The sequence below is a fragment of the Camelus bactrianus genome, chromosome 9 (assembly GCF_048773025.1).
Source record: "Camelus bactrianus isolate YW-2024 breed Bactrian camel chromosome 9, ASM4877302v1, whole genome shotgun sequence".
Classification (NCBI taxonomy): Eukaryota; Metazoa; Chordata; class Mammalia; order Artiodactyla; family Camelidae; genus Camelus; species Camelus bactrianus.
In genome coordinates, this window is record NC_133547.1 from 6381599 (window position 1) to 6397978 (window position 16380).

Here is a 16380-nt window from a genome sequence, read left to right on the forward strand (position 1 = left end):
GAGAAAGGAGCAGGGCGAGACCTGCCAGCCTCCTGGGGACGGAGAGAGTCGAGGTTCAACCCTAGAGGGCAGGGCTGGAATTCAGGGGCGGGGTAAGAACTCAGAGGGCGGGGACAGATCTCAGAGGGGCAGGACAGATCCCAGGGGGAAGGGACTCAGTGGGTCGGGACAGAACTCAGACTGGCAGATTCCAGGTGCCGATTCCACGGGGTGGGAGCAAAAATCAGAGCATGGACAGATCCCAGGGGAGGGGACAGAACTCAGGGAGTGGAGAAATATCAAAGGGGGAGGGGATACAACTTCAAGGGTTGGGGACAGAACTTAAAGGACGGGGATATAACTCAGGGTAAGGAGGGAATAATGGCCAGCAACTGGGGGTGAGTATAACACTAGGGGATGGAACTCATGAGGAAAGAAATCAGAAATGAAGGAACTAGATGGGAGGATGCGCTTAGAGGGGAAATAGAACTGGAGAGACATGGAAACAGGTGGATGGGAGTCAAAGGCGAAGAAGAAACTGGATGGGAAGAACTAGAAGGGACAATGGGCAGATCGAAATGGGGGTTGGAATCAAGGAGGGAAGGAATTCACTGAATGAGAAAAGAACCATCTGAGTGAGAGAGTTGGAACTGAGGATGAGGCAGGTTAAGGATGGAGTGCGGTGGGCAGGATGTGGAACTGGAGGGCACAGTAATTAGGAGGGATAGGACTGGGAGGATGAAACTCAGAGGAAGATGGAACTGTAGGGGAAGGAAATGCGGGGACGAAATTGGAACTAAATTTGAGGGGAGCAAATTTCAGATGGGAAAAGCAACTTGGGAAGAGAGAAAATCTGGGATAGAAGGAGCTGTGGGGGATGGATGAGGAAGGAGTAACTCCGGGAAGGGACAGCATTGGGGCCGAAGTAACCCAGACAAGTGAGTTCTGAACCCAGAGGTGTGGTCTTGGAGTCGAAGGGCGGGGCAAGAACCTGGATGGAGGTGGGCCGGGCTAGAACACAAGGGGCGGGGTCTAGAAGGGATGGGCGGGGCCTCTCCCTGCCCCATCCCGCTCCCAACGCTGAGTCCAGTGACAGCCCCCAGACACCCCGCATTCGCAGCCTCCTTCCCCCCGAGCGGAGCTGCGGGGCCCGCCGGGCCGGGGCAGACCCCGGGAACCCGGACGCGGCCGCCCGGGCCCGCGGGCGGGGGGATCGGCGGGGTGGAGGGGACTGGTAGCAGAGGCAGCCGCCATGGAGTTCCGCCAAGAGGAGTTTCGGAAGCTAGCGGGTCGCGCCCTCGGGAAGCTGCACCGGTGAGCGTGGTGGGGGTCCTGGGCGGGGAAGAGTGCGAGGGTCCGAGGAGGATGCTCATTCCCACCTAGGCGCAGACGGACAGCTGGACAGGCGATACCGATGTGTGGGGGACCACTCATCTGTCCAGTTTCCTCCCTCGGTTTCCGACGGCGCCGCTCTCTCTGGTCCAGTCTCATCCAGCATTTCTCTGCGCCCCACCACACCCCAGGCTCTGCTTTTTTCTCTGGGACTATATATCCCCCTCCTTTCAGGTCTCTGACTCCCTCCTCCACTTCTGGGTCTCCATTCATTTGTCTTCTCTCTGCCCCCTTTCTCTGCATCTCTGTCCCCTCTGTCTAGGTCTTTATTTCCTTTTATCTCGGAGTCTGCCCCTCCTCAATCTTCTACCTCCCCTCTCCAGGGTCTTTGACCCTCTCCTTTTGGGTCTCTGACCCTCTCTGTGTTTTATTCCCCCACCCCAGGGTCTCTCCATCTCTGTGTGCTTGTCAGTTTCTGTCTCTCAGAGAGTTTAATCTGATACTAAATCGGATTGGGGCCCTTTGGTCCTTGTCCTTGAGGAGAGTTAAGCTGGGAGGAAGAAGCCAGGGTAACCTGGGTCTCTGGTGGAGAAGGGAGTTGTAGGCCAAATATTAGGATCCTGGGGGTAGGACAGACTTCCCAAAGGATATAGGCTAGAGTTCAGAGGGACTTCCTCCCTGCCAAGGAGATGACTCCAGTGACCTGTATGACCCTCAGGAAAGTCTGGACACCTCTCCCAAGTCTCTCACCCCCAACCCCAGCCCTGGCTCCAAGTCAGAGAAATTACTCAGCTGCGGAGAAACCTAAAAATATCTGACCACAGTGCAGGGAGGAGATGGCCTCATCGGCACCATGCCCCTGCCACTGTTCCCTCAGACCCTTGGGTCCCCTTGGCCCACAGCTCTGACCCAATCTAATTGACCCTGGTTCATCTCACTAGACCATGCAAGTCGTTTTCCAGGTCTAATACTAGTTCTACTTGCTGCAGATCACCTCCTAGCTCCAAAGTCATCCCACCCTCTCATAATCTGAGAGACTGGAACAAGGCTGGACAGAACGGAGGGGGCCGGAAGTTGGCGCAGTGATAGAGAGGGGGTGGGGGAGCTGAGATAACCTCACCCCTTCTTTTCCCCATCTTCCAGCCCCTCCCCACCCTTTTTCTCACCTCCTTTCACGAGTTTCTCAAAATACATCAGTGTGAAGTCAGGAGAGGGAGAGAGACGTGTTGATGGAGGGGGCTGGAGGGGGTGCGGCGGCAGGAGGGATGTGTTTCTCGGGCCCTCTCCCTCTGTCTCCACTTCCCAGCTTCTCAGCTGTGTCTGGGTTCCTCTCAGTCTGTCTCTGCCTTACCCTCACCTCTCTGAGCTGCCTCCTGGGCCCGTAGAGACCCCAGAATTCAGGGCTCCCACCAAGACAGTCACCAAGGAATTTGAGCCCAGAGAGCGTTTGCTTCTGAATCCTGGGGTTCATTTGATGGTTGGTCACAGGGGAGAATGTCCTGTGTTGGACACAACACCGTGATTCCTTTTAATCCTTTAGATGAAGCTGGGGAAACTAGGCACAGTTGGTAAAAGAGGGAGAAATCAATGGATGGATGAGTATATATGGCGTTGTTTGGACCCAGGTCAGTCTCCCTCCCAAGTCGGTGATGGAGGCTGCAGATTTCCTCGAGATGTGTGATGCTGGAGTGGGTGGAGAACTCCCTCAGACCAGGAAACAGACAGTAACCCAGGGCGACTTGGGACAAGGACATGTGGGGGTTAGGGGATACTGGAGAGACAGGAGCCAAAATGCCTCCTTACTGAAAGCCAGGCCTTGGGTGGGGCGATGCTGAGGCTCAGGAAATGATTAGGCCCCATCACTATTCTTGTGTGTGACCTTGGACATGCTACTTCCGCTTCCTGAGCCTCAGTTTCCTTAGTTGTACAATGGGAACATAAGAGAGAACCAAAGGGACATAAGGGGACAGAGACCTTGGGAGTGGGGGACAGGGAAGTGGACTGAGAATCTGAGAGAAGCAGAGGAGAGACCCAGAGAGAGGGAGGTTGAGACGCAGTATTCCTTTTGGTTACCTGCCACCTAAGCACTGCTTTTCCTCATCGCCAAGTCCCTAGATCTGAGTTCCAGGCATCCAAAGAGGGAATCCCCATTCAGGTTCTCCCCTCTCTGATCTTGTCCTCTGTGAAGCATTGGGGCTGCCTTCATTTCTGCATTCCTGGTTCTCTTCTTCTGAAATGATAATATCCCGTTGAAGTTCCCACTTTGTAACTTCACATTCTACTCTTGTCCCCATTTTATAGATGCGGGATACTGAGACAGCCCCCTTCAGTTTAGAAAGCCTTGATCTGAGACCTGACATGTCCTAATATTAACACTGAATTTTAACAATTAAATTTCAGGGGCTGCAATCATGTCTTGAGTTTCAGGGTAGGAAAGCATCTTAGAGCAACCTGGGTGTGAGAGTCTAATCTCATTGGCTGACATGTTCTGATGGGAGGGGGCAGAACCTACCACCCTGCACTGTTCATTCTGCGGGCTTCCATTCCCCTCTCTCTGCCTCCTTGTCCCGGGCCCTCCCCCAGGGTCTCATTCCTCGTGTCCCTAGGTTCTGTCCACTCTTCCCAATCTCTTTCTCCCCTCCCCCAGCCACGCCGTTTCTTAACCCCTCCCCCACTTCCTTAAGTTCTAGGATGGGGAGGATGGCTGTGTTCTCATCTCTTCCACCCGCCTCCTCCCAGACCGTCTGGCTGTTCTTTCCTCCCCCGTCCCAGTCTCCCTCGCCTCCATCTGTTCTAGCCCCTTCCTGGGATCCAGCCCGATTCCCTGGCTGCCTACCCGCCTCAGAGTGGGGCTGCACCTCACAAATCACGTCCTCAGCCTGTCTCTCCTCAGTCTCCTAGTCTCCATCTTTCCCTCAGCACTCTGGCTCTCTGCCTCTGTGTTTTGTTTCCCTGGTTTCTGTCCCCCTTGTCTTTGGGTCCTTCTCTGGGTTTTTGTCTCTTTCCTTTTCAGAGTCCCTGTTCTGTCCCGCCCCCTTCTCTTGGGGTCTCTGCCCCTGTCTTATTCTCTTTCTGTCTGGATGTTTATCTCTCCCTCTCTAAATATTTGTCCCTTTATCCCTGGATCTCTCTCCTTCCTTCTGTGTCTGTCCCTCTTTCTCTTGGCCTCTGCCCCACCTCCCCCATCCCATCTCTGTCACCAGCCTCTGGGATCTTTCCACACCTGTATCAGGGTACCTCTTTCTCCCTGCAGCCTCTTTCTGGACTTGAGGTGGCCTTCCAAGTACTCTATCCGTCATCACAGACTCAATCCTGGATCCAGAACAGGCGGGGGCGAGAGCCATGCTGGGGACTGAGCCAATCCCCCTACCAGGGCCATCTGTCCCTTGCCAGGGCACCACCCGTCGCTCCCCCTCCCTACCTCCTAGGCTGACAGCCTGAACTCAAGATTCCCCAGGGATATCCGGCTAGGCTGCTAGATTCCAGTGCCCTGGATGTCTCCCCACCCCTGATTCCCTGGGAATGGGCTTCCAGTGGCTGAATGGAATCAGCTGGATGTCAGCCCCACACCTGGGGCCCAGAAGCAGCAAAGGGCATGCCACAGGGGGCAGGGGAGGAGAGGGGTCGGTATATATAGCAGTCGTGGCTGAGAAGCATCTGTTCTTTTGACACCTTTGCTGAAGCATCTCCTTAGCGCCTTTTGCTTCCTCAAATAGACTCACATCTGGAAGAGGGGGCTGGAGAGAGTCTCTGGGCCTTGAGGTGGGGGCTGGTGGAACAGGGTTTTGGATTGCAAAGAGTAGCGTGGGTCTAAAACAACTGAGTCAAGAGGTGACTTCTTGGGGGAAGAAGGGAAATGAGGAGTTCCATATCTGAGTCTGAGGGAGGAAGGGGCTGAGGGTGTGCATCCTTGGTCTGAGGGCGATTGAGACAGGAAGTCCAGATTCCTGGATCCTGGGGGGAGAAGAGAGTTAGGGGCCTGACTCCTGGGGAAAGAGGGAGTGCGAGCGTGGAATCCAGTCCTGAAAAGTGGGAGATTTTTGCCCTGGACTCCTGTGTCAGGGGGAGGGGGCAGGGGGCCTGGAAATCCGCGGCTGACTCTTACTGCCTCGTAGTCTCCTGGAGAAGCGGCAAGAAGATGCAGAGACACTGGAGCTGAGTGCTGATGGGCGCCCAGTGACGACGCAGACCCGGGACCCGCCGGTCGTGGATTGCACCTGTTTTGGTCTCCCTCGCCGCTACATTATCGCCATCATGAGCGGTCTGGGCTTCTGCATCAGCTTTGGCATCCGCTGCAACCTGGGCGTGGCCATCGTCTCCATGGTCAACAACAGCACGACCCACCACGGAGGCCACGTGGTGGTGCAGGTAGCCCAGGGCGGGAGCTACCTGAGGCTGTAGATAAACCTGCCTTCGCCCTCTGATGACGTCACATTAGCCCACGCGAGGCCTAGGCCACGCCCCCTCCGCACCGCAGTCTGAGTAGACCCGCCCATTTGTGCTGCCCCCTCAACTCTATATCACCGCAGGGCTTGCCCTTTCCTAAGCCCCGTCCAGATCTAAATGAAGCCCCGCCCCTATTTATTTCAAGCCTCTGATTTCAAATGGGGGCGGAGAGGAAGAAGGGGAGGAGGGGAGGTCGGCTCAGCATTATCTTCCCTTTGTGTTGCCCCTGCTCCATCTGGGGCCTCACAGCAACGTTGCTTCACCTGCATCACACACCTGTTCCAGTGTCGTGTCTTAATCCCAGGCTCATCTCAGGCTCCACCGTCAATATTGATTCTGGCTTTTCTGAAATTCCTCCACTGATTAAATCCCTCCCCTATCTGCTCTAGCCATTGTCTAAAGCCCTGTCTCATCTCAGACTTTCTTCTTATCTAATTTAAGTATAGGTCATGCCCCCATTCCCAGCCTCAGAAAAAAATCCTGATTTGGATTGTGTCCTATCCGCCCCTTGTTCCCTTCCAATCAGGCCCAACCCTTTGGCTACTTCTTCTCCCTACCTAGACCCCATACAGGTCACTCCGCAAACGGTTTGGAAATTGGTTAGAAGTGGAAAAAGAATCTCCACTCTCGTGTATGGGCCCCTAGACATTCAGGAAGGGACACTGAGGCAGGAAGCGCTAGGCTTCTAGGCAGCAATAGGCCGCGTTGCCAAGGTAGTGCGGCCCTAGCAACATGGAGGAAGTGAATTGTGGTGGATGGCTTGAGGTTTGATTGGCAGGTGTTTTGACTGCGAGAGGGAATCTTTGTTGCTGATTGGCCAAGAGACTGTCTGTGGGTGCTGATTGGTGGAGAAGCAGAACCTGGCAGAGCGGCTGGTTTGATGCGCCTTTTGGTCCACAGAAAGCTCAATTCAACTGGGATCCAGAGACTGTTGGCCTCATACACGGCTCCTTTTTCTGGGGCTACATTGTTACCCAGATTCCTGGAGGATTTATCTGCCAAAAATTCGCAGCCAACAGGTACGGAGTGGGGTCTCAAAGTGGGCAAAAACTGCAGCGTTGTGGTGGGAGTTAGAGGGTGTGGTCTTGCTTTGGGGACTGACTCCGGGAAAATGGGAGGATCCTGGGTTTGGCGGCGGGGCCTTAGGGAAAGGCGAGGTTTGCGATTGTGGAAGTTGGGAGTCACAGAGGAGGTGGGGCGTGGGGTTCTGGGGGTGCAGGGCCTGGTCTGCTGTGGGAGGAAAGAGCAGAATCCTAGGCTTGGCAGGATACTTGGACTCTTTTCTCGAACATGGACTCTTCCTATCAGGGTTTTCGGCTTTGCTATTGTGGCTACCTCCACTCTAAACATGCTGATTCCTTCGGCTGCCCGCGTCCACTACGGTTGTGTCATCTTCGTGAGGATCCTGCAGGGGTTGGTAGAGGTAAAGCCCTGCCCACTATGACCCCGCTGCCGTTACAGCACCACCTCTTCTCGTTGACTTTGATTTTCTCCTCCCTAGGGTGTCACGTACCCCGCCTGCCACGGGATCTGGAGCAAATGGGCCCCGCCCTTAGAGCGGAGTCGCCTGGCGACAACAGCCTTTTGCGGTGAGAGGAAGGGGCTGGATCCAGACCTGTGGGTCTGAGGATGGAAGGGCCTGGAGTTCCGACTCTTAGGTCTGAGGGAGGTGGGGGATTGGGGCTTGGACTCCATGGTCTGAGAGTGGAGGGGACTGGTGACCCAGACCGACGTGTCTGAGGGAGGAGGGGCTGTGTCCCAGAAAGGCCAGGGCTGGGGATCCGCACTACTGCATCTGAGGGAAATGGGATTCTTCTCCATCCCGCATCCTCCCCTTTAGGTTCCTATGCTGGGGCGGTGGTTGCGATGCCTCTCGCCGGGGTCCTGGTGCAGTACTCAGGATGGAGCTCTGTGTTCTACGTCTACGGTGAGGGGCCCGGACGCCTGGGTCCGGGTGGCGCTGGGGCAGAGCGAGGCCGGTCGTCACCTCGCTTCCATCCCCCTCCTGACCCCCTCAGGCAGCTTCGGGATCTTCTGGTACCTGTTCTGGCTGCTCGTCTCCTACGAGTCCCCGGCGCTGCACCCCAGCATTTCGGAGGAGGAGCGCAAGTACATCGAGGACGCCATCGGCGAGAGCGCCAAACTCATGAACCCAGTCACGGTCCGGGCCCAAGCCTGCAGGGCGGGGGCGCGGTGGGGCGAGGAGGGATTCCTAGGCACGGAGGCAGGAGAAAAAGGGGCTTCAAACCCGCACTGCATGTAGATCTTGGTGGGTTTCTGTGGACTCTTATTAGAGGAGATGTGATGGGAACGCAAGGTGGGTGGCGTGAGACGGCAGGAGGCGGGGTTAAAAGCCCCAGGAGGACGGGATTGGTAGGCTAGGTCGCGAGCTGGGCGTAACCACTGATGGGCGTGGTTAAACCTGCAGAAGCGGATTAGGATGCAGGGTTTTGCTTAGACTTTGGGGTGGGTGAGGGTAGAATTAGGGGGCGTAATTGTATGGAAAGAGACTCTTGGGTCCACAGTTATGGGTCTCTGAAGGTGTTCGTGGGGTCCAGACATCTGCGAACCTGAGGGCTACTGTAGAGTCGGGACCTGCATCCCTGGTGTCACTGTGAGGCTAGGATGCTAATGTTCCCTCAGGGATTTGGTCAGGCTGACGACCCTGCATCTCTGGAGGTTTTAGTGAGGTCGGAAACCTGGGTCTCTGGGACTACAGTGGGATCCCTCAAGGGACACGGGGAGCACCCAGCCCCGGTCTCTGTTTTAACTGCCCCTCCTCTCGCCCACCACAGAAGTTTAATACACCCTGGCGGCGCTTCTTCACGTCCATGCCAGTCTATGCCATCATTGTGGCCAACTTCTGCCGCAGTTGGACATTCTACCTGCTCCTTATCTCCCAGCCCGCCTACTTCGAAGAAGTGTTCGGCTTCGAGATCAGCAAGGTTGGGCCCAGAGGGAAGGGGAGGGCCGGGGGCGCTGCGGGGGGTGAGGTGAAAGGAGAGGGGCCTGGATCCCAAGGGGTTGGCACGAGGTTCAGGGAGGAGCCAATAGTGCCTGAACAGGGTGGAGATGCTGGGCGGGCTGCCCCTGAGCTCTCCTCCTTGTACGCCCGCTGGCGCAGGTGGGCCTGGTATCAGCGTTGCCCCACCTGGTCATGACCATCATCGTGCCCATCGGCGGCCAGATCGCCGACTTCCTGAGGAGCCGCCGTATCATGTCCACCACCAACGTGCGCAAGTTGATGAACTGTGGGGGTGAGTGGGGCGGGGCCTGGACCTGGTCTGGGATGTCCTGGAAGGAGAAGAGCGCGATGGGGAGGATCTAGGGGGTGGGACCATGGGAGAGTGGGGGCGGAGTCAGGGGCGTGTCCAGGGGCCTGTCCGAAAAAGCGGACCCCGGTTGAGACCCGCCTGGCTGGAACAGAATCTCAGGTGGCAGACTTGGAGGCCAAGGCGTAGAAGGGCAAGACAGGTGTGACTGCAGGTGGAGCAAAGGAGAGACCATGTTGGGTCTGGAAGGGCGGGGCCTATACTAGGCTGGCCAGAGTAGGATGGTAACCGGGTGATGAAAAGGAGAACCTGGAGAGACAAAGGTCTGACTGTAAGGAATGGGGACAGAGAGGAAAGGTGTGAAGATGCACAGGTGGAGCCTGGACCCTGTGTCTTCAGGGTGTGGCCTAATCAGTGGGTAGAGCCATGGAGGACACAAATGGGGTTGTTGGAGCCTGTGCGCCCAGTCAAGGGCCAGGCATTGAGGAGGTAAGGGCTTGGTTAGGGCAGGCGCGGGTGGAATAGGGGACAAAGCTAGAGACAGGCCTGGAAGTGGCCAGAAGGGGGCGAATAGGGGCTAGCTGGGGCTGGAACAGGTCTGGAGAGGTGGTCTGGGGCGGCCCGTGCTCAGATGAGGCGTCCCTCCATAGGCTTTGGCATGGAAGCCACGCTGCTGCTAGTGGTCGGCTACTCGCACTCCAAAGGGGTGGCCATCTCCTTCCTGGTCCTCGCAGTGGGCTTCAGCGGCTTCGCCATCTCTGGTGAGAACCGCGGATCCGCAGCTTGGGGGACTCTGGTCTGCTCTGTGGGGAACTTCCTGGTTCAGGAAGGGAACCTCCCAGCCTCGCGAAAGGTGGATCAGAAAGAGCGGCGGGGAAGCGGGAGGTTAGTTAGAATCAGGCGTGACGCGTCCTGGCTCGATTCGCCAGGGTTCAACGTGAATCACCTGGACATCGCCCCGCGCTATGCCAGCATCCTCATGGGCATCTCCAACGGCGTGGGCACGTTGTCGGGGATGGTGTGCCCCATCATCGTGGGTGCAATGACTAAGCACAAGGTCCGTGCGCCCGCCCTGACCCACTTGCCCTCCAAATTTGTGTCTGGTACCCTCCTGACATGCATCACCCTCTCTGGGCTCCCTCCCTGCCCTCTCTGGGTCTCTTTAAGCCTCTTTCTGTATCTCAGTCTTCCTTTCTCTGGTCTTTCCTACCCTGTACCTCTACCCCAACCCCCTTCCTCCTCAGGTCCTCTCTCTACCTCCTGTTTCTCTGTCCTCTGACTTTACCTCCCCAATGTCCCCCCACAGACTCGGGAGGAGTGGCAGTATGTGTTCCTCATTGCCTCCCTGGTGCACTACGGGGGTGTCATCTTCTACGGGGTCTTCGCTTCCGGAGAGAAGCAGCCGTGGGCGGAGCCTGAGGAGATGAGCGAAGAGAAATGTGGCTTTGTTGGCCATGACCAGCTGGCTGGCAGTGATGAAAGCGAAATGGAGGATGAGGCTGAGCCCCCCGGGGCACCCCCTGCTCCCCCTCCCTCCTATGGAGCCACACACAGCACAGTTCAACCCCCAAGACCCCCACCCCCTGTCCGGGGCTACTGACCATGTGCCTCCCACTGGATGGCAGTTTCCAGGTCCTCCATTCCACACATCTCTGGCCTGAGTTTACAGTATCAAGGAACCCCAGTCCTCTGCGTCCTGCCTCAGGCCTAAGAAGCACTCTCCCTTGTTCCTAGTGCTGTCAAACCCTCTTTCCTTCCCATTTGCCTCTCAGGGGTAGTGAAGCTGCAGACTGGCAGTTTCAAGGATACCCAAATTTCCCTAAAGGTACCCTTCTCCACTTGTTCTGCCTCAGTGGTTTCAAGTCTCTCCTTTCAGGGCTTTATTTGAATGGACAGTTCAATCTCTTAATCTCTCTTGTGGTTTTGGGCACCTCCCCATTTCTTTGAACCCCAGGGATTTGGGCTAATCCCTGAGATTACTCAGCCTGCCTCTTCTTTCAGAAAAATTCAAGGTTTTCCTCTAGAAGTTTCAAATCCCTCCCAACCCTATTCTGCACTTCCCAGGTTGGCTTAACTAATCACCCATCCCTGCCATTTAGGGATTGATTCTCACCAGCGTTTCTGAGGGGAAATGGCAGTTTCAAGCACCCTCCCACCCAACTTTTCACCCCTCTCTCCACCAGCAGATTCTGCTGAAGCACCAAATTCCCCAAAACCTTCTCCCTAGCTTAGCACAATGCCTAGGGAAACAACCAAAATGATGGTTTTAACAATATGCCTCTCTACGCCCCCATGCACTTTTTCTGACATGGTTTTCAGGTCTAAATAGCGGCTGCACAAGTCCACCTACTCTTAAGCTTTGAAGCCACCACCATTGAACTTCCCCATGGTGGTTTCAAGATGCTCCTTCTTCCCCCTGAATCTTAGCACTTTATTCTCCTGGGTGGTTTCAAACTACCCTCATTTTCTCAGTGGCCATTTGTTGTCCCTCAGGGGCTGAATGACTCCAAATCTGGGATCCCTTCCCTCTCAGACTCCCCTATTTCGGCTTAGAATTTGGGGAACATATATAGAAGTCACAGAATCCCAGGAAAGGGACTGGGGCTGGGGAAGGGGGTGTTTTACCCCGGGCAGGGTTGTGTCTTTGTGTGTCTTGTCTCTGTGACTGTAAATCCTGCCCTGCCCCTCTCCCAATAAAATGCTTTGTTGTACACACCCAGTCGTCACTGGCAGTGGGAGTCACAGGAGTCCAAGCCCCAACCCCCTCCCGCCTCAGACCCAGGAGTCCAGGCCTCTAGCCTCCTCCTCCCTCGTACCTGGTATCCTAGGACCCCAGCCACCCTCCTCCCTCAGGACTCAGGCCAGAGGAGTTGTCTAGCTGTGGGAATACGTGATTTATTGTGCCTCAGACTGTGTTCTCTGGTCACATCTAAAACATCTCTGATGGACCCTCTATCCTAGAGGACCACTATGTAGCAAAGCGGGCCAGGAGGACAGAACCTCTGAATCTTTCCTCTGTTTGGGGCTGGCCAAGGTCTGGCCAGGCTCACACGAAGTTGTTGGGAAGCGTGGCGGGGGAGAGAGGCTCCAGGAGCTGGGGGCGGACCCCGCGAGGCGGCGGGGGCAGCTTGGGCGGCAGCGGAGGAGTGGGCGGCGGCTGCTTGGTGGCGATGTGTGAAGGAACCCAGGCGTCCGGTGCATAAAAGTAGAGATCATAGGGGTCCTTCGGGGCGTCCAAATGCATAACTGTTGGGAGCAAAGGAGCAGGTCACCCCAAGGCTGATAGGGGGCCCATCCCCTCTACTGCACCGCTGGCCAATGTGGAGAATGGGGAAAGGATGCTGACCATCCATTGGAGCTGAGTTTTCAAATGAAAGAGCCTCTGATTAGACTAAGGGGCGGGGCCTGCTGCGCTTCATGAGGGGCGGGGGCGGGGCTTGTAGGGACCCGTGGCCCGGAGTCTGCTGCAACTCTCTCCTGGGCTGGAGGGCAGAACTGGATGTGTTTGCCTGAAGTTTTAGAGAATTGGAGGGCAGGACCTGACCGTGGAGGGGTTAGGGCTTCTATCGACCTTGGGTGGGGACCTGTACTTTTAGGTGGGCGCCCTAAAGTGCCAGGCGAAACCAGGTTAAAGAAACGCGCAGGCTTTTAAGGAGCAGGACGCTGCAAGGGTGACTCACCCGGTTCATCTCCATCGTTCGGAAGCCGGTGGTGTGCGAAGGGCCGGTGTCGAGCCGCCCGGCGGTAGAGACACCACAGCAGCAGGAAAATGCTGATAAGTAGCCCTGTCCCGGCGAAGAATAGGCAGAGGGCTCCGCCTGCCGCGCCCCGGGGACGCCCCACCAGGGTCACGCCTGAAGGAAGGAGGTCCAGGAACTGAGGAATTTAAATTCCTAACCCCCTCCTCCCTCAGACCCAGGAATCCAGATCCTACCTTCCTCCCTCCGATCTAGGAGTCCTGGCCCCCAGCTTCTCCTTCGTCAGACCCCACAGTACCAGCCCTCAGCCTCCTCCCCTCTCAGACCCTAGAGAGGGGCCTTCAATGCCCCCCTCATCCTTTCCACCTAGAAGTCTGGCTCTCAGGACCCTCCTCCCTCGGACCCAGGAGTCTGGGTCCTAGCCCCTCACCGGTCTCCTCCACTCGTTCCACCACGATGATAGTGTTGACTCTCTCACCTCGGCTGCGCCGCTGGGGGGCCCGCGGAGTGGCAGGGGCCGGCTGAGTGGGGGGCCCTGGAGGAGCAGGGGGCCCCGCAATCCGGGCTGAGGGAGAAAGGCCGTCAGGCCCTTTAGGACTAAAGTTCTGGGGGGCCTTCAGCTCAACTGTCCCAGGAGAATCTGAGGTGGGCAATTTGAGGGGGTCGATCTGGGTGACTGCAAGTGTTTCTGGGCTGGGTTTCAAGGGCAGCTCATTTAGGGCAGTAACTTCTTCCCTGAAGGGAGCGGGTGTTTCTGGATGAGGATTAGTGGAGACCTCAGGGTCAGAGGTCTTGAGGATCTCTGTTGCATCTTGGTAGGGGGTTGTGGGAAATTCAGTTGGGGGAATTTCAGTGGGATTGGTGTTGTGGCTTACATGGGATTCTGGGTGCGGGATTTTGGTAGGGTCAGGTTGAGGGGTCTGAAGGAATTCAGAGTTTGCGGTCTCAGTGGTGTTAGGATCATAGGTTTCTGGAGATTTGGGTTCAAGAGTTTTGGTGGAGTCAGGATTTGGGGTCCCAGGGGCTTCTGTAGGTGAGATTTCAGTGGAGTTAAGTTTGGGAAAATCTGGGGATTCTTGGTGTGGAGTGTGAGTAGGTTCAGGGTTTGGGGTCTCAGGAAATGCTGGGTGTGAAGTTTTGGAGGAATTAGGTTCAGAGGTCTCAAGGGATTCTATGTGTAGAATTTCAGTTGGGTCAGGTTTGGGGGTCTCAGAAAGTTCTGGATGTGTCATTTTGGAGGGGTTAATTTGGAGGGTTTCAAGGGATTCTGATATTGAGGTGTTGAGTGAGTTAGGTTTGGGGGTCTCAGGAGACTCTGGGTGTGGGGTTTCTGGGAGGTCAGTTTTGGGGGTCTCAGGGAGGTCAAGATGGGAGGGCTCAGGGGAAACCGCATGAGGTGTCTTGGAGGGCTCAAGATAAGCAGTGCCAGGGGATTCTGGGTTAGGCTCATCAAGAGTGGAATTTTCAGAAGCATGAGGGGAGGGCTGAGAGGGGTGGCCCATCCCTGGGAAGTCGGAGCCCGCAGGAAGTGAGGCCGAAGCGGCAGCTCTGGAACCCAGCTGGGCGAAGAGGAAGACGAGAAGAAAGAGGATCGGGCTGAAGGATTTCATAGCTCTGGAAGGCACCTATAGCAGCAGAGGAGCGGGAAGGAAGGGGTTAAAACCCGAAGCAGCCCGGGAGCAACAGCCGTCTCCTGAGGCCACGCCCACGCCAGAGGCCACGCCCACTGGTCCTTGGGTAGCGTCCAGGCCTAGCTAGGCGCCAGGGAAAGGATGAGAAGCAACTCCCTAAAGGCTGTGGGGCGGCAGCCGCTGTAGCTAAGGGAGACTGAGGCGCGGGGCTTCTTGGGAGTCGTAATTTCCTTACCTGTTTCCAGGATGGGGTCTCGGGAAAATTGGGAAATAATGACACCTTTCCAAGCCCCCAGACCTCCTTGACTTCGACTTCGAAGGATTTAGACCTCTGAGGGGACACAGGATCCCTTTCTCTCCTAGGACCCTGAGGACACCTTGACTCAACAGTTGTTTATATTAGAGGCTCAGAAGGAACGTCTGGGGGCTGGGGCCTGAACGCCTGGATCTGAGGGAGGAGGGGTACTGAATGCCTGGAACTGGGGGAGGAGGGAGACTCCTGGGTTATGGTCAAGAGGGCTTCTTGGGGTTCAGACTCCTGGTTCCCAGAGGGTGGAGAGCACTGTGGGTCTCAATTCCTAATTCTTTAGAAAAGAGAGGCCTGAAGGTTCAGATGCCTAGAATTTTGAAGGAGTAAAGCTTGGGGGACTGGATTACAGGGGAGAAGGAAATGAATGTCTTGAACTCCTGAGTCCTGAGTTAGAAGGAGATTGGGAACTCTGAGTCTTGTGTCCTCCAGAGATAGGGGTGTAGAGGTCTAGATTCCTCAGTTTTCAGGAGGAGAGAGCTGTGGGGCAGGACTCGGGTCTCTGTTTATTGAGGATGGAGCTGGAATCCCAAGGTCTCAGGAGCTGGTCTAGGGCAGAGACATCTAGGTCTGTGGTCAGGTGGGGGTGGGGCCAGCAGACACCCAAATGGGATAGAGTCACTTGGGGTCCTGGGGTCTCTTACCTGCTCCAATGGGGTCCAAGATAAAAACAGGTGAGCAGAGCTGGGTACAGAGATCGGCAAATGCTGTAGAATGGCTCTGGGAGGGGAAGCAGGGGGTGGGATCCCAGGGGCCCAGGTGATGCACCTGACCCCTCCCTGGGGATCCAGGGAGCCTAGCGACAGGCTTGGGATTTTAAAGGAACAGCAATAAAGGACAATATCTGGAGTGGGGAAGGGACTTAGGGGCTGGATCATCAGTGGAGGGATGACCCAACCAAGCTATCTTCCCTGAGAAACCAGGTGACCCAGCTCTGCCCTCTCCTACACCCAAATCCAGGAATCCAGGTCTCTGGTAACCTCCCACTTCTAGACCCAGAAGTCAGGACCCATAGACTTTCCCCTCGATCCAGAAATCCGGGCCCTGTTCTCCTCCTCTCTGGGGAACTAGGAGTCCAGGTTCCCACATCCTGTCAACCAGAGACCCAGACTCCCCGACCTTTGCCTAACAGTCCATTGTATAGAGAGCACCCTCTTAAGAGCCAGTGTTAGGAGCCTGAGAAGGGCTTGAACACATCCTTAGGGTAGTCAGGATCATTGTCTGTCTCTTCGCCCTCTTGGAGGCATGACTAAGACTTTCCTGATTTTACTTGTCACTATACCTGCCTCCACACCTCCTACCACACGTACATTGTGCCTTCTCTTGCCGCGCTCTCCAATCCCCTCACTCTTTCTGCTTCTCTCCCTGCCTGGATTTATCTCTGGACAACTCTGTCCAGGATGGCTGTGCTTCTAGCTCCTTCTGTCATTTTGAGAAAGCGCTTTTCCTCATCCTCCATCTCTAGCTTGCTCTCGTGGTCCCTTTCCCTCTCTTTTCTCTCTTCTTTTCTCTTCCTTTCTTCCTCTGTTGCTCTGTTTCTCCTCTCTTTCCTTTTCTCTGTCATTCTGTCTTTGTCCTTCCCTCTCATGGTTACTTCTCTTTGTGTCTCTGCTTCTCCCCATCAGTCCCTCCTCTGTTGCTTCCCCTGTCTCTGTTCTGTGTCTCTGGCTTCTGCTCTGATGGTCCTTCCGCTGATTTCTATTTTTATCCCTCTG

At 55.9% G+C, this 16380-nt stretch overlaps 2 protein-coding genes across 2 annotated transcripts; one reads left to right on the forward strand and one right to left on the reverse strand.

Annotated features, from left to right (window-relative positions):
• Nucleotides 1–1045: 1045 nt before the first annotated feature.
• Nucleotides 1046–11737, forward strand: SLC17A7 (solute carrier family 17 member 7). Its single transcript, XM_010946968.2, has 12 exons — nt 1046–1293; nt 5427–5679; nt 6658–6776; nt 7066–7180; nt 7259–7346; nt 7598–7684; nt 7776–7918; nt 8553–8702; nt 8882–9014; nt 9680–9790; nt 9959–10086; nt 10336–11737. Exons 1-12 carry the CDS (start codon nt 1232–1234, stop codon nt 10627–10629), a joined length of 1683 nt encoding a protein of 560 aa, XP_010945270.1. The 5' UTR covers nt 1046–1231; the 3' UTR covers nt 10630–11737.
• Nucleotides 11738–11917: 180 nt separating this feature from the next.
• On the reverse strand, nt 11918–16358 carry GFY (golgi associated olfactory signaling regulator). Its single transcript, XM_010946967.3, has 3 exons — nt 13158–16358; nt 12710–12883; nt 11918–12275 (listed from the first exon to the last, which is right to left on the reverse strand). The coding sequence occupies exons 1-3, from the start codon at nt 14335–14337 to the stop codon at nt 12076–12078; spliced, it is 1554 nt and encodes a 517-aa protein (XP_010945269.1). The 5' UTR covers nt 14338–16358; the 3' UTR covers nt 11918–12075.
• Nucleotides 16359–16380: the final 22 nt, after the last annotated feature.

What these genes read in the sequence shown, in the direction of transcription:
- SLC17A7 (XM_010946968.2), top strand. Translation starts at nt 1,232, where the DNA reads ATGGAGTTCCGCCAAGAGGAGTTTCGGAAGCTAGCGGGTCGCGCCCTC. An exon ending in TCCTGCAGGGGTTGGTAGAG is followed by an intron (nt 7,181 to 7,258) that starts GTAAAGCCCTGC and finishes TCTCCTCCCTAG; the next exon opens with GGTGTCACGTACCCCGCCTG. An exon ending in TCGGCTTCGAGATCAGCAAG is followed by an intron (nt 8,703 to 8,881) that starts GTTGGGCCCAGA and finishes CCGCTGGCGCAG; the next exon opens with GTGGGCCTGGTATCAGCGTT.
- GFY (XM_010946967.3), bottom strand. Translation starts at nt 14,337, where the DNA reads ATGAAATCCTTCAGCCCGATCCTCTTTCTTCTCGTCTTCCTCTTCGCC. An exon ending in GGAACGAGTGGAGGAGACCG is followed by an intron (nt 12,884 to 13,157) that starts GTGAGGGGCTAG and finishes TCCTTCCTTCAG; the next exon opens with GCGTGACCCTGGTGGGGCGT. An exon ending in GAACGATGGAGATGAACCGG is followed by an intron (nt 12,276 to 12,709) that starts GTGAGTCACCCT and finishes TGCTCCCAACAG; the next exon opens with TTATGCATTTGGACGCCCCG.